The following is a 16833-nucleotide window of genomic DNA, read 5'->3' as shown; positions in this document are numbered from 1 at the left end:
GAAGGATAAGAAATAGACCAACTTATTCCAAAAGAGTATGTGATGCCAAAAACATCAGAACTAGTCTGTTTGTTTGTTATGCACTTCATTATATCGTTACCATGGTCCCATATTTTACTGTTTTATTCAATACTAGCAGTATTTCAGCATGCCAAGGTATAATTAGAGGATAGAAAAAGTATTTCTTAACCACATATTATTGTTTTTTTGTTAACAAAAAGTAATTGCTCACATATCAACAGAGTTAAAGACAGTCATTGGGTCTGCTTTCTGTTCCTCACACCCACCTCCATACCTCTGTGGGCAGAGCCTTCAGTGTGGCACCCCCCTCTGTAACTCTAATCCCATCTGAATCTCTCCCACCTGAGCTTTGCAACATCCCATCATAAGAAACTTCTCAAATCTCACCTGTTCAAGAAGGCCTTCAATCTCTAGCCTTTTTGTTTATTTATGTTCTTTGTAAAGCATCATTGAGTTTCTTGAAATGCACAATAAAAATCAAAGTTATCATTATTATTGTTGTTTTTGCTGTTATCATAAATTGTACTTATTCATTTCTATTTTCTACAATAAGGTCTAGATTTCTAAAAACTGAAACCTCTCGTAATGATGTAATTTCTCTACTCTAACTGAAACTAAGTCTTTCCATACAAAAGTAAACACTACATATCTAGGCAATAATCAGTTTTCTATTTCCACCACATTTGTGCTCTTTTTTTCTAAACTGACGGCATAACCACAAGTTTTTTAAGAGTGAAAGCCGGGTTTGAAAATATGCACTGATGAGTGAACGTCATTGATAGTAACTGTTTTTCCATTAAGAACGATCAATATTTGAATCAATTCTCATGAAAAAATGGCGTAAGGGCAATGAGCAGTAGCTGCCATGATCACATGCTCCTTTTTTCTTTTTTAGAATCCTGTAATTGCTTTTTTCCCCAGATTTTTCAGTAATGGCACAAACTGTGTGCATTATGCCATTGGATACAGCTATTAGTAGTTTTTGTAAGTCTGTGAACATTAATTGCATTCAGTGCTCCTGGACGTATTATGTAATAGCAGGACTAATGAAAAAGGGAGCTCATTACTGGTGAGCAGCCTTTTTTGTTTCAGTTCACGTTCTGTGTCGTGTTTATTTATACAGTACGTAGAAGTAATACACACTGAGGTATAATTGTGAGTATTAGTCTCTGCAGTGTCTGTTGTGCGTCCTCTAACAGCAGCTCCACAGGCTTGAGTTTATGTCTAGTTGTGTTAGTGCAGAGCTGCGTTGCTGGGCTGTGTCAAGCAGAGAGTCACCATAAGAGGGAGGGGTTTAGGCAGCAGGACAATACTCGTGTTTGTGCAACGGCCCCTGAGTGGCGGCTGGCTCTCTCAGATCGCTCTCGCTTGACTACCATTCCTGGATGCATTGTTGAAGTGAAAGGAAAGCGGACAGCCTGATCCTGCTTGTGGGATGCTGCACCAGAGGTAGGACCAGCGTTTCTTACTGCTGCGTCTCTGTGATGGAAGAAAAGTGAGTTTCTTGGAAGCTGTCTCGTGGGGCTTGTGCTTCTGAACTATGTGAGCTGGGTGCTCTAGTGCAGTTTCTGGGGGAAGTTGGAGGTTGGCTGGGGTTGAGGCACCCTTCTCTGTGTTTTGGCAGGGTCACTACTGTTCGTGAATGGATCTAAAAGAAAGTTTCACAGAAAGAGGCTCAGTGAAAGGCATGTGTAGAATGTAGCTATGCGCCGGCAACGGAAAAAGACAGTGTTCAGAGACAGAAAGAAACACTTTGGGATGAAATTGCTGAGGTGACATCAAAAGATACAAAATGTTGTATCTCAAGGTTTTTTAAATCTTCGACAACGCGACAATGAAGGATATAGTTGAGGTTTACAGTGGTAAAAATAGAGATGGAGTGGAGGCGGAGAGATTATGAGAGAGATTAATTAGGGAGATGAGGAATTGGGGTATGCAGGGAGTGGAAAAGACAGAAAAAGGACGCCTAAAACTGAGAACACTGTAAAGGAAGACAAGAACTGGGTCCCCAGGTAAGGTTTCAGCAGCATTTGTACTATCTGTAATATACACCACTGAAGCTAGACTACAAACCACTGAACTAAAAGAAAGGGGGGGGGAAAGCCTGTGAGATATTTTTCCAAACCACTCAAATCTCCTCTTCAGCCTTTTGTAGCTGGTGAACTGCAAAAGTAATACAGAGAATACTCCCATTTTCAGCTCTGCCCTCCTGGCCGGAAACAAATACTCTTTATCCCTTTTAGCTGGCAGATTAGAGAGACTCAAGATGTTCTGTCTTAGTGTGGTAGTCCCAGAATATGATACGATTCAACTTTATGACTGACTGGATTTTATGCAGCCTGACATTCAATGTGAGGTGTGTCAATCCCTCATTGTAACCATGCCCTCCTATTAGGATAAAACACCAAAGAAAAAGTTTCATCAGGAGGGCTTTGATATCTGGAAGGAAGATATTGGTCTTACTCTACATGAATCTGCATTTGTCTGTCCAGACAGTGGAAGAACGGCCGGGTTTTTGTGTGAAGTACAACACAGCACAACAACTGGCCAGAAGACACAGATTAAACTCTGGTGGGTCTGACCACAACAGGAAAGGAGGGCGTCCATCCCTGACATACCAGGGAGAGGAAGAAGAAAACGGTCCATTTCTACCACTTCAAAGGACACTGCGGGGTGCATTTGTGGCGTGAAAGGACAGGTGAGGGTTGAACTACAACGACAACTCTGGGCTGTGGACCGAAGTGTGGAAAAGCAGGGGGGAGAGGAAGACGACGAAGAGGTGGGATAAGAAGAGAGGCAGGTTAGGCGTGGAGCCCAAACACAAGCAGGATGGGAGAGAAGAAAGTTAGGTAAGTAATGAATCCTGTTTGTTTGGTCTAATAAAGAGGTTTTCACCAAATGGAAGCAACAGCTGTGGTAATATTTATCTTTTATGCTCTCTTTGTGTGTGGACTGGTTGGGAATCCCCTCCCCTCCCTCTGTGTGTCTACTTTGTGACTCTGATTTGTCGTTCGCACGGCTTGTTTTCGTGGCTGTGTGTAAATTGTTCTGTGTCTATGTTGATCCCTTCGCAGTCTCCCTGCTAAGCTGATTAATGGAGGCGTGGCAGGCCTGGTTGGTGTGACATGTGTATTTCCTATAGATCTGGCCAAGACCCGCCTACAGAACCAGCAGGGTATCCAAGTCTACAAAGGAATGTGAGTGGGGTTTCCTCAGCCGGGGGTTAATATGCTAATCTGATTGATCTGTCAGATATAAAGTTTTTTTGTTTTATGCTTTAAATTATTTTAGTTATTGGTACTAATTAAGAAAAAAACATACGAGCTGCTTACAGATAATTGTATTTTGTGGAAATCAGAATCAAAGTTAAATATTTTCCTCCTGATGTAATTCGAACTGCACGCAACCATGTCTGACATATTTCTCCACAGAATCTCAACGGGTGGAGCAGTAGAGTAAAATGTGCTCTCTCCATATTTGCGTCTATGTTTTGATGAGTTTGAACAGAGCTCATTGGGGTCATGGTCGTGCACACTGATGGACTCTAAACATCTATTTAGTAGATCAAGAGATCAAGATGAAAAGGGAGTTTGGTGTCCTTAAAAAACACATTGACCCTAAACAGTTAGCTGCACACATCTGGTGGGCATCAATACTGCTGGCTGGTGGGGCGTGCCTTTCCTGTGTTTAGTGGCTTGTGATTTTCCAGAGTGAGTCAGACATGTAAAAATAGCTTGAAATATTCCTTTAAAGGGACAGTTACAAAGTTGGCATTTGGAAATAAAACAGAGAATCTGAATATAATCACTTTCTGTAGCCGTATTTGTTGTAAAGCCAGAGTAGAGGGCTGGGTTATAGGACAAAGGCAACATGTATGACTGTAGAGTCCGTTGTGAAAGATCTGGATACTGCTATGGCTATTTAATTAAGAGTGATTTTCACTTCTTCTTTGTTGTCTTTAAAGGCTTGACTGTTTGGCCAAGACGGTGCGCTCAGAAGGCTATTTTGGATGCTACAGAGGTATTCTTTGCATTTCTAAGTACTGTGATAAACTACACTGTAACTGTAAAAGAAATCTCACCACCTACGCCATTGTTTCTCCTGCATGCTCTAAATCGTTTTATCATTATAGCGATTACCTACTACCCCAGTTGGAAAGCCATAAGCTGTTTTTTAGTTTTGTTCTATTTTTGTACCTTAAGCATTGCTGTTAATAGTCAGTTTGTTTACCTCCAGGTGCAGCGGTAAACCTCACTCTAGTTACACCTGAAAAAGCCATCAAACTGGCTGCCAATGATGTCTTCAGACAGAAGCTCTCTAAGGATGGGTAATGTAGCTTTTGTTGCTCACTGAAGTTATGTGATGTAAAGCTAAAGCATAAGTACGGCTTTCAGTGTCTTATACTATTGTATATTGACCATTTAATTTGTGCACCATGTAATAAAGTAGGATTTTCTTCAACATGAAATAGTCTGTTGCCTCTGTTACATTCTAGCATTGATACACGGATACGTTCTAGCATGGATACATTCTAGCATGGGTACATTCTAGCATGGATACATGGATACATTCTAGCATGGGTACATTCTAGCATGGATACATTCTAGCATAGATACATGGATACATTCTAGCATGGGTACATTCTAGCATGGGTACATTCTAGCATAGATACATGGATACATTCTAGCATGGGTACATTCTAGCATGGATACATTCTAGCATAGATACATGGATACATTCTAGCATGGGTACATTCTAGCATGGGTACATTCTAGCATGGGTACATTCTAGCATGGATACATGGATACATTCTAGCATGGGTACATTCTAGCATGGGTACATTCTAGCATGGGTACATTCTAGCATGGGTACATTCTAGCATTGATACATGGATACATTCTAGCATGGGTACATTCTAGCATGGGTACATTCTAGCATGGGTACATTCTAGCATGGGTACATGGGTACATTCTAGCATGGGTATATTCTAGCATGGGTATATTCTAGCATGGGTACATTCTAGCATGGGTACATGGGTACATTCTAGCATGGATACATTCTAGCATGGATACATTCTAGCATGGATACATTCTAGCATGGGTACATTCTAGCATGGATACATGGATACATTCTAGCATTGATACATGGATACATTCTAGCATGGGTACATTCTAGCATGGATACATATTTAAATATATATATGCGTGTGTGTGTATCAGAATCAGAAAGGGTTCTATTGCCAAATGTTGAGCAGGTTTACAACATTAGGAAATTGCTGCGGTAGTTAGTGCAAAACATTCTGTCAGACAAGTAAATATAAAAATAAGAATTAAAAGTGCTAAGTAAATAGTAGACACACACACACACACACACACACATATATATATTAGGGGTGCAACGATACACAAAATTCACGGTTCGGTTCGGTTCGATCCTTTGGTGTCACGGTTCGATATTTTTTCGATACAAAAAAAATGTTCATGCCTTTTTAATTTGTCATTTATTAAAATTATAAATATATATTTTAACTCAAAAGTACAGTTTTTAAATTTAACCCTAACCCTTGTGCGTGTTTTTTATTTTGACAGCGAATGCGCACCTGCGGACCACTTATGTGCACCCCTGGTTATTTAGCTCGTCATATTGCAGCCACAGAAATTCTTTTGTCCATGAAACCATAAAGCTGCACTTTCTTTTTGCCTTATAGTCTGATTTGTCATAACTTCTCCGTTTTGTGGTAAGCTTTTCTTTGGCTGTCACTTCTTCACCCTGACCTGTCTTATTTGGCTCAGCAGAACTGAAATGCTTTTACACACTCACTCACATAAGCTCAGCGATTCTCTGCGCGATCAACCTCTCACATGTTTAAGCTTGCTGCGGGAGATTTCACTTGTCATGTTTGCATATAAGCTAACGATTAATAAGACGATGTCAGAGGAATTGGTGCGCAAATTATCATCACTCACAGATAAGTGCTGTCGCTCTCTATACACAGTTCACACGATTGCAAAGTGAAAGCAAAAAAACAAGCGCAAATTCAAACGCGATTTCAATATGTCACATATTGACAGTGGCTCACCGATGCCAATGACATAATTACCCAGCTACATTTCTGAAAGAATGCAAAAGCATTGACATATATTTTTCCTTCCTACAATAGCCCGACGGGCAGGGAAGAGATAGATTTTTGTAGCCCGACTGAAAAAATCGCTAGCTCCGGGACGTCGGGCTAGCGATTTTGCAAGCCCTGTATCTGATTGAGGAATCATGCATCTTTGGAAAAGAGAGTTTATTACAGAGAAATGTCTCTTTCCAAAATAAAAGCTATACTATCCGCTTCTTCTGGGCTATATTCTCAGCAGCATAAGGAGAATCATGTGCTAACAGTTGTCTAAATGACTCGGCTAAAGTTAGTAGCATGCTTGTTGTTTTTGTCTTTGCACTAGGATGATGTCGGCGTAAATGTGCAGTCATATTCGTTGTGTTCCCACTAGTGCTTTCAGGTTAATCTCGTTGAAATGACCTTAACGCCACAACACGGCAAATCTCCGTTAACGAGCTACTGCCGATCGCCCCGTGCATGGGGCTAGACGGCCAACACGTTAACGAGCTAACTGCGCTAACACACTAGTTCCCACCCATGTAATTGAGCATTGCGTGGCACATCCAACATACTGTTTTACTTTAGTCCATGACTCGCTTGCCTTCAGGGTCATACGTCACATGAAAACCAAAATAATTCCAAACGCCAGATCTGAATGAGGGTGGGGGAGGTGCCCTGCGCTCTTCCTTCTGACTATGCTGTCTGTGTGGAGCGCTCAGTGGATCTGCGCTCGACAGTGCAGCCTAGGCGGAGTAGTCGAACGCAGATTCACTGAGCGCTCCACACAGACAGCATCGTCAGAAGGAAAGTTGATAAAATAAATTACAAATGTTGTATTGTTCGATACATATGCGTACCGAACCGAAAGCACTGTATCGAACGGTTCAATATCGATACGAATATCGTTGCACCCCTAATATATATATATATATATATATATATATATATATATGTGTGTGTGTATGTGTATATATATGTATATGTATGTATGTTCTAGTATGGATACATAATATCCACAGTCTTTGGCAACATCTGGCCAAACTCAGGCTTGTATATAAAGGGCAACTACAAAAACAACCAACAATGCACATCATAATGCTAAATTTATTAAAGTACGGCCCTTACGCTATTACACCACAGAGACTCACTGGACATACGCCTGCATATTTCTGTTACCGACACTATTCTCTGTCTGCAGGAAGTTGCCGCTATGGGGGGAGGTACTGGCAGGGTGTGGGGCTGGAACCTGCCAGGTGGTGGTAACCACACCAATGGAGATGCTAAAGATCCAGTTACAAGATGCAGGAAGGCTCGGTGAGGTCTTTACTGGATTTAATATTAAACTAGCGGGAAACATTTCTCAGAGATTATTATATATAACCAAATACAACTGGACTATACATTGGAACAAAGTCTATATGGAGAGCATCACGCAGTTGTTGCAGATTTATTAGCTGCACATACATGATGCAACACCCCCCATTCCTCTAAATCCTAAAGTGGCTCTATTGGAATGAGAGCTGATGACTTATGGAGGCCATTTGAACACATGTAGTGTTGTACTGCTTGAAGAAGCCATCAGAAGATATGTATATTGTTATCAAAAAGGGATGTACATGTTCAGCAGAAATACTCAGGTAGGGTGCAGGACTTAAAATATGCTCAATTGTTGCTAAGGCAACATTTTTCCAATCTTCTGCTCTCCAATTCTGGTGAGTCTATGTGTAGTGCAGCCTAAGATTCAGGTGTTCTTGGTTGTACCTAGCAGATTTAAGTTACTGTTGCTTGAAACAGCCTGACCATTCTGCAGACCATGTCTACATCCCATAATGCACTGAGCTGCTGTTATGTGACTGGCTCATTAGAAATTGACATAATAAAGTGTCTGGTAAGTGTAAGAGGATGTGATGAGGATACAGTAAAGCATGTCATGTCATTTCAGATATTGTTTGTTGATTGATGAATTGTGCATTCAATGACAAACCCAAAGATGTGCTTATTAACAAAAATCATTTACAGCATCACTGTTGCAGCATTACAGTAGCCTCCATGTGTTTTCTTAACTGGGGAAATCTGTTTATCCATTAGCTGCACAAAGGCCAATGGCAGCTCCAGCACAGGCTGCTGCTCCTGGGCCAGCCCCATCGCTGGTGGCCCCCTCTTCACAAGCCCAATCAACCCCACCACCACGACCCTCAGCCACAGGCATCACCATGGAGCTGCTGAAGACTCGTGGCCTAGCTGGTCTCTACAGAGGGGTAGGAGCCACCTTAATGAGGTAACGCACACCCATAAATAAGTAAATGAAGTAGTCACTGTGACCATTTTAACAACATTCTGTTCACATTAAATATCAATTCAAAAAAGTAATTTTCCAACTTTTCAATTACTTTGAATAAGGAAAAGACTTCTATTGCATTTTTTCATATATATCCATTACCCTATGCTTCATGTTGAAGGCTGCCATACACAAATGTTTAAAAGACACAGTCTCTTCCTTTTAAAGTGTTCAAATGAACTGCTTTTAGTTTTTAGATTTTGCATAACTCGTACTGCGGTTGTTGTCTGTGACATCTCTGCTAATCAACACTAATCAATAGATTCCTGCAGCTATGTCTGTCTGCTATGCTGCAGTTTAACAGGTTCATGTGTCTCCCGTGACCCAGTCATATTTTTTCCCCACTTATCCTCTTATCTTTCAGGGATGTCCCCTTCTCTATGATCTACTTCCCCCTGTTTGCCAACCTTAATGCCCTGGGCCGGGAAAGTGCAAGTGGGCAGGCTGATGTGCAGGCCCGGGCGCCGTTCTGGCAGTCCTTTGTGGCAGGCTGCTCCGCTGGCTCAGTGGCAGCTGTGGCAGTTACACCGCTGGATGGTGAGTGGAAGTCAGATACGAGTATATACCTTCTTCATGTTGCAATACTTCACTCCAATATAATATTTATCTTATTAGACAAGACTATTTTACTTACATTATAATTATTTATGTTAATGCAAGTGTGCAACAGATTCACATAATAAAGTTTATAAGAAATCAAATACAACCTTGTTAATTTTAACACATTCAGAGTTTGGCTGCCTCATTTGTTCTGGTATCAGCACCGGCTTATAAATGCCAAATTTTAGCCAATTATCTATGCTGTAAACTCAGCATCAGATCTGTATGTCTATCACTCTATCTATAAAATGTCATGTTAGTCTAATTAGTTAAATACTTCTACTAAACTTAAGTTTCTTCCAAACACCCAAACAGTAATAAAGACCCGTCTGCAGACCTTGCAGAAAGGTGCCGGGGAGGATACATACAGAGGAATTCTTGACTGCACAACGTAAGCTTATAATGCCACATCTGCTTCCACAATAGAGTTTTTATAAGCGTAACCAGCCCAGTAACACTGCCTTTCTTGTATTTCTTGCCTTTTCCTCTCTGATCCCTTCGCAGGCGCATCATGAGGCGAGAGGGTCCATCAGCATTCCTGAAGGGTGCGACCTGTCGTGCTTTAGTCATTGCTCCTCTTTTTGGCATTGCCCAGGGTGTCTACTTTCTTGGGGTAGGGGAGACAGTACTAGGGTTGTTGGGATAGCAATGCTAAGTACCAGTGGCAGCAGTCATGTTGTTTCTGTGCAGATAATATGCTGCTTTTGTTACTCAGTGAGCAGAGAAAACAGAGACAGAGGAGAAATACAGCCACAATCCACTAACCAAAGGAAGAGCAATAGTCAGAATATGCATGAAAGAAGCTTCATTTACTAATATGTGGACTACCAGGTTCACACTAATGTTTCTCTAGGTTTTCACTTGCCGTAAGCAGGATTCTGTAGGTTAAGCAAGGTCCTTTGTATGTGTATGATTAATGTGAGGATTGTGTCCCAAGCTGGCCTGGTTATCCCAGGGTAGTTCCTGCCAATATGCCTGGGCTTAGTCCTTTCACCTGAGAGAGATCTGTTCTTTTCTGGGACAATTGGTGCATGTTGTTTGAGCCTGCTAACTCAAATGCCAGCCAATCCAACAGTTTCTTTGGCCTGTGCATCAACTTTTTAAGAATGTCTCCTTTCAAGCTTCATCTAAAAACCCTTTACAGACATGGAATATACAACATCGCTGGCCTCACTCTTTTTTTTAAAGAGAGTGCATTACCATATGGTTTTATAGTCATGTTTCTCATGGGTTCACATACTCACAGAGATGGCAGAGAAATCCTGTAGTACATCCCAGTACATACAAATGGATGAAGGGGAAATGAGTACATAATTTCTGTATTATCTTAAAGGAAGTCTAATTACACTTTTGAATATTCTCACCATTTGTTTTGACATAAAGCAGGGCCCCTTGCACACACACTTGGCGACGGAGATTTTTCATTGATTGGAGAAAATTTAAACAAAATAAATCAATTAAAAAAACAGTTTTAAAGGGCATTGTCCAGTGAACTAAGGAACTCACAAACTCTTAATGTGACAGCATGTATTTGCAGTTGTGCTTTATTGAAATTAATATAAAAATGCAATAAATCCCACAACTTTTCAGGAATAACCCACTAGGATGCTTAATCAGGCATCATGTGGTCAGACTGATGAAAAGCAGCACCTGTCTTAACAGGGTCTTAATGATATATGATGTCAGAGTCTAAACTGCCAATCACTCAGACATCAATGTTTTTCTCTTAAAACGGGGCTCCATATCCTTCTTCCTACTGTTAAGTATCCCTTGTACTCGAGTAATCTTGGAATCTTTCACTGGACTTAAAGGTGCTGCCTGCCAGTGTCTCTGAGGTCATTACTTAATCTGATGGTAATGCTTTAATCGCCGCATTAGCATACAATATACACTAACAGACTGCTCACTTCCTGCTCGACAGCAACCGCAAAACCACGATTCCACAGGCTTAACGTCCTCTTCTCTGCAGCTTGCAACGGTTTAAATAAAACCTTGCTGTCGCCTTGGATTCCTTTTACCGCTTAGTTAGTTATACATAAGACGCTTCAGTGTACGCACAATAACTAAAGAAAATGCAATTAAGGCCTTATGACAGCTGGTTGTTTCGAAAGCATAAAAACTTTAAGTCTTAAATAAGTGGAACTGGTTGTGTTGAAATATTGTTTTGGTACTCGAGTCCAATTTTAGCAAAAGACAGCTGTAATCGTTAGACCCATGGAGGGAGTATGGCAACTTGTCTGGCCAACAGTTTGCCATTACTGAATCCCACTGGATGCCACTAAAAGGTTTTGTTTTTTACATTTTTAATGCAAGACACATTTTGATGTGGATACTCTATATAGGTTCCTACATTTTCCTCATTGTAGAGTGAACATAGCCTGAGTAAAGTGTATGTTTACAAGCTGTAAATAAAGATATCTCATACATGTTCCTTTCTCATGTCACTTTAATTGATACCTTGGTATATTATTACCTTGAGAACAATGCTAAGCAACTCTGTGTACGCACGCACACGCACGCACATGCCTGTATCTTTGGTTTAAATATGCAGCTTGCTCAGTTTACTCAAACTGAAACGACTGAAGACAAACATCTGTAATGTCATTAGAACATTGAGTCCTTTTAAGAGAAGATGAATAGAGGACATTTCAAAGTAAGAGCACTTGCTGAATTGTTATTTAGTCCATTAGTATTTAGAACTATATAAACACTCCCTTTGGATCTCAGTAACGGCAGATGGTTGGAGACTCTTGGGTTTTATGGTGATGCTCTGTCATCACCATAAACGTTCCACCTGTGCCCTCTTCATGTCCACAGTTAATCCAAGAACTTGCGATTGGGGTTGGCACCAAACAGATTCATTCTGACTTCAGGCATCATCTGTCAAGAGTAGAATCAAGATAGTAAGGATATAAATCACAACCATGTTTTTTTGGCCACAGCATTCAAACATTGTTACAATTGTTACAGTTCAGTATTTGATATTCCTTTCCAGCTGTAAGAACACAAAGTTTGTCATTTGATTTTTTTGCCACTGTCTAAAAATGTTAAATCTCGTTTCTGGCATATATACTCATTTTGAATTCAATCAATTTTTCCTATTTCAATCCCTGATATGTTGCTCTTCTACCAAAAAGGCTTTAAATGACCTGCAAATAAATGCACTCTGTCATTGTTTGCATTTTAAACAGCATCCCAAGTTTCTAAGTAACTATGTAATTTCTTAAAAACATCATTGCACATTCATTCATTGCACTCTTTGTTTATATTTTACACAGGATGCCAGATTTCTAAGTATCCATGTAGTTTCCTAAAAACATCCAATGACAGAGTGGAATAATATGCACTCTGTCATTGCTTACATTTTACACAGCATCCCAAATTTCTATGTAACTATGTCATTTCTGTGGCTCCTGTTCTGATCAAGGCCAACAAGTGCGAGTGCACATCCCGTTTATCTTTAAGCTTTTTCCACCTGGATGTGTAAGATCATTTGTACTGAATCTCTGTGAAAAGACAAAGGACTGCTCTAGCCCACCCACGTCTCATTCCACAGCCCACTTTGATCTTAAGTGGGTCAGACCAGTGAAATTCTCCTTTCTGTGATTTTAAAGAAGTTTAACTACATATATTGAGATATTTTAGGGACTAAATAAAGGTTAGGGGAGGTCAGCTTTTAAAACTCCAAAGCCATGGGCTGATTCCGGCTCTCCGGGTCTTACATTTGATGCTTCTGGTCTAGACCATTTGGGCCTTTAGAGAATCTTAAAATTATTTTTCTAATACCTATACATTAATAATACAATTGTTGCAGAAAATACTCAAAAGACCTTACTCCTGAACAAAGCTGAATAATTTACGAACATAAATCAGCAGTGACTGTAATTACTACACATTTGATTTCACAGCTTTACTCTAAAAAAAATGAACCAGTTTTTGCGTTATTGACACGATGGCAACATTGAATACTCAAAGCAAGTTTAAATATAGTAAATCCGTTGTTAGCATGACAGTATAGTCTTAATGATTAAATTGATTTTTCTCTGTCAGCTCTCCACCCTTCAGCGAATTAGATCCACTGGAAAGCAAGTTGGGCTCTGCTGCCCTCCACAGGCAAACAGCAGCTACTGCAGTGAGCAGCAGAAGATTTGGATGTGAGGTATATCATCGAAGTTACTTTACCTGTTGTGCAATGAGTTCTAGCCTGCTCTCCAACGTGTTGGAAACCTTGATCTTCCCATTCTCATTATACACCTCGATTCCTCCACAGCTGTTAAGATAAAATGAAATGTCTAGTTTAAGTCTTGATGCATGCTCAATCATCCAGGTAAGTAAATCCCAAAAGGTTGATTCTGTTCTGTTCATCACAGCCTATTGCTCATTCAGTGGTGCGAGTTTCAGTCATTGTGCAAATGTCCTGTTTATAAGGTTGGGGAAACCTGCAGTCAGCTGAGACTGAAGAAGTCACCTGGATGAGTGACGAAACGTTTCTCCCACTGAAAACGTCCAGATGAACAGAATCAACCTTTTGGGATGTCTAGTGTAAGGTTCAAAGTTCAAACCAAGCATCAGAATGTGGTGTGGTTGTGGTGCCAGGCATGCTGGACTGAGCATTTCACAAATGTCTGATCTACTGATCAGAAATTGAGTAGTATGTGGATCTTTCCACATAACCATCTGTAGGGTTTATAGATCCAATGAGCAGCAGTTCTCTGGGTGATAGTATGTTGCTGATGCCAGAGGTAGGACGAGAACTGATTTGAGGTGATAGGAAGGCAACAGTAACTCAAATAACCACTAGTTAACAAAAAGAGCACCTCCAAACACACAACATGTCAAACCTTGAAGCAGATGGTCTACACACCAGGGCCCCTCCTGTCAGCTAAGAACAGTAAACTGAGGCTATAATTTGAGTGGGCTCACAAAATTAGATAACAGAGGTTTGTGAAATGTTGCCTGGTTTGATAGGGTCACAGTGCGGTAAAAACAACATGAAAGCATGGCCACGCATCAGTGCTTCAGGCTGCTGGTGGTGCAACGGTGTGGAGGACATTTTCTATAAATGAGCCACAGTATACGCCTGAGCATCTTTGCTGAGCATGTCCATGCCTTTATGACCACAGTAACTGCTGCTCGCAGCAGGACATTGTGCGATGTCACAAAGCTCATATCCTCTAAGAATGTGTCCACGGTACTCAAATGGCTCCGACAGTCACTAGATTATAATCCACTGAAATACGGTTAAACGGGAAGTTTGCATCATATGATCTGCAACAACTATGTGACGACATCATGTCAACGTGGACCAAAAAGTCTGAGGAATGTTCCAACACCTTGTGGAGACTACTCCACAAAGACAAAGTTGTTCCAACCCCCAAAGTCAAACTAAAGCTGAGCAGTGACTACAGTGTGTTTGTCATATTTGATTAAAAATGCAAAAATTCCTGCATCTCAATCTTGACAATACAAAATAGATAATCTGTAACAATCACATGACCACCTTCTTTCTGAAGAACTGAATCATCTTACATCTGAGCTGGAAGAAAACGTTCCTTGTCGATTTTGACAGTTATATTACTCTTCACCGCCTCTTTGTAGATCGGGATGTTCTTATTGACTGCAGCCTGTTTGGTAATAAAGAGAGAAAACAACTCTATGTTTTATTGTGCATTCGACAAAAGAGGCAGATGGCCTGTTCCTTCTTTTCTAAATAACTAGTCAGAACAGCTTCACCTGAACAAATTCAACATCCTGCGGTCGGCAGCGAATGGTAACCTTGGGCTCCAGCAGTCGGTAGAATCCCTGAAACATTAAAAAAAGCTCACTTTTTAAATATAGAAAACTGAATAATATATTAACAGTTGGTTTGCAATCATAGATCACAATGGTAGATTATACCTGAAGCACTAGGCCCTCCAACAGACTGGAGTACTTAGCAGGGTCCTTAGCAATCTCTGCAAGTCTCCGACGGGCCTCGTTTAACAGATCCTGTGACAAAAACAGGCAACTGGATACATTAGAAATTGATATATGACTCATGAATTATGGTACGCAAAATCATATTTATCTTGCATCTGAGCAGTTTTTACAAATATTTAACTGGAACGTGTCTTTTTCACTGTACTGGAGTAGTGAAGGTCAAGTAGAGGACACAACATTTACACATTATTTCCATGTGTAAATATGTGCACAACAATTTAGTGCAAGAATGAAAGCTAATCATGGAAACAAATTCAAATTCATCATTAAAGTTATGATGAATTTGAATAGAGGAGGTTTCCAGTGGACACAGAAATGAGCATTCATCGCTCACCGTGATCATGTCGTCTCGGGCCTTCAGCACCTTCAGCCTGGCTTGGTTCATCATGTTGGATCTCTGGCTGTGGGGGGCGTTGATTATACCGATTAATTCCTTTTATCAGAGATATTCTTCAAGCAAAATTTCTGCCTGAACCAAATATGATTTTATTTTGAACTTTTTAGAGTTGTCATTTTCTCTTCTTCAGAGTTGTTGGCCCAGAATTGATTAAATCTGTTTATGCTGCTTCCTCGTTGGTTAGTTCAATGGATGCCTAACAAGCTATCAGAAGATCAGTCACTGCCTCAGAAAGACAGCGTTTACTCATGAGATGTGAGATTGCAGAGTGTCAGATCTGTAAGTGTTTGAAGTGTGGGATAAACAGCGACAAAAAGCATCTTACAGAAACAGTCAAACCGATGGGACAGCGGAGCTAAAAACAAGAACGTAAGGCGTGCTGTGGTGTACCATTTCCAAAGGCTAACTAAATTTTCTTTTGATGAATGCATTCCTATTTGTGCAGTTTGAGTGACCACTCTTTCTCACATCTTCTTATGCTGCTCAATTTGCTTTTCCTTCTTCTCATAGTACTCCATGATTTTCAGCCGCTGAGTCTGCACCAGACGACCTTTCTCAATGTTGAACTCTTCCTCCGCCTGTGTAAGAGAAGATTCATTAAATCAGTGGTCACTATGACAAAACACAAGACTGACAGGCAGAAGAGCTTCCGTTACCTTTGCATCAATTTCCTCAACTTTCTCATTGGCCTCTTGCTCAATGAAGGCCATCATGTGCTTAATCTGCCATAAGAAACACAAAAAGCAGCTGGTTCAAGTTTAGATCTCTGACAATGTGCGTCCTTTATGTGTCTGTCTATTTTTTTCTGAATGATACAAAAACATGCGCACACACTTTTACAGTTTTACTAAAACTGATAGTTTAGCATTAGAAAGTGACCAAATTTCATTATTTACTGCAATGAGACCAACTTGACTTGCATTAATGGCAATGTTAGCATTTAGGCATTAACTTTAACTTTGCACCCGTCATAATGTAAACTGCCACCGACAACCAGAACTAAATGAATTGCGGCGTTGCCTTAAATGTTAAACATAGTGCGAAATAATGATTAACAGCGGGACAGTGCTGCAGTCCACGTATCGGCCCGTTAACTGAGATTATGTATGTTTACCGTAACATCAGTGGGATTGACGTGCTTTAACTTGTCCATAAAGTTTACCTGTTTCTGTACGTCAGCGTCGGTGAGCGCCATGGCTTTTCTCAGTTATGTTTATTGTCTCTTTGGAGTCTGTCAAACTAACTGTCTCCGTCACTTTTACCGTCCACTGAAGCACAAACAGTTTGGGGTGAACACACGGTTTGGCTTTCGTGGTCGAGCTGACCACTGGAGGTAAAATAGAACTTCCGGTCTGCACTTTCAAAATAACATTTCGCGTTCCAGTTAAATATTTG

At 40.5% G+C, this 16833-nt stretch overlaps 2 protein-coding genes across 5 annotated transcripts; one reads left to right on the top strand and one right to left on the bottom strand.

The window, feature by feature from the left end:
* The first annotated feature begins 1346 nt into the window (after positions 1-1346).
* On the top strand, positions 1347-11572 carry slc25a18 (solute carrier family 25 member 18). 4 transcript variants are annotated; one of them, XM_080875133.1, is made up of 10 exons: positions 1347-1470; positions 2514-2870; positions 3164-3218; positions 3986-4041; positions 4258-4348; positions 7323-7438; positions 8213-8402; positions 8827-8999; positions 9378-9453; positions 9567-11572. In XM_080875133.1, coding segments are annotated over exons 3-10 (846 nt in total). In that variant the 5' UTR covers positions 1347-1470; positions 2514-2870; positions 3164-3216; the 3' UTR covers positions 9709-11572. The 4 variants fall into 4 exon arrangements, with proteins under 4 accessions (XP_080731259.1, XP_080731256.1, XP_080731257.1 ...); XM_080875130.1 differs by having other exon boundaries at positions 3096-3218; XM_080875131.1 differs by having other exon boundaries at positions 1400-1516; positions 3096-3218.
* Positions 11573-11580: 8 nt separating this feature from the next.
* On the bottom strand, positions 11581-16753 carry atp6v1e1a (ATPase H+ transporting V1 subunit E1a). The gene is made up of 9 exons (XM_080875134.1): positions 16601-16753; positions 16095-16160; positions 15907-16016; positions 15376-15442; positions 14961-15050; positions 14796-14864; positions 14592-14686; positions 13245-13332; positions 11581-11942 (listed from the first exon to the last, which is right to left on the bottom strand). Exons 1-9 carry the CDS (start codon positions 16631-16633, stop codon positions 11880-11882), a joined length of 681 nt encoding a protein of 226 aa, XP_080731260.1. The 5' UTR covers positions 16634-16753; the 3' UTR covers positions 11581-11879.
* Positions 16754-16833: the final 80 nt, after the last annotated feature.

This window comes from Rhamphochromis sp. 'chilingali' (assembly GCF_963969265.1).
Source record: "Rhamphochromis sp. 'chilingali' genome assembly, chromosome: 2".
Taxonomy (NCBI): Eukaryota; Metazoa; Chordata; class Actinopteri; order Cichliformes; family Cichlidae; genus Rhamphochromis; species Rhamphochromis sp. 'chilingali'.
Note: the sequence above shows the minus strand (reverse complement) of the source record. Positions and strands in the feature narration are given on the sequence as shown.

Bases quoted from the DNA above. Each gene is read 5' to 3' on its own strand.
- slc25a18 (XM_080875130.1), top strand. From the start codon at position 2,851: ATGGGAGAGAAGAAAGTTAG. The intron at 4,042-4,257 runs GTATTCTTTGCA...GTTTACCTCCAG, and splicing joins CTATTTTGGATGCTACAGAG to GTGCAGCGGTAAACCTCACT. The intron at 9,000-9,377 runs GTGAGTGGAAGT...ACACCCAAACAG, and splicing joins GGCAGTTACACCGCTGGATG to TAATAAAGACCCGTCTGCAG.
- atp6v1e1a (XM_080875134.1), bottom strand. From the start codon at position 16,633: ATGGCGCTCACCGACGCTGACGTACAGAAACAG. The intron at 16,161-16,600 runs GTAAACTTTATG...TTCTTATGGCAG, and splicing joins ACGCTGACGTACAGAAACAG to ATTAAGCACATGATGGCCTT. The intron at 11,943-13,244 runs GTAAAGTAACTT...TACTCTTGACAG, and splicing joins TAGAACTCATTGCACAACAG to ATGATGCCTGAAGTCAGAAT.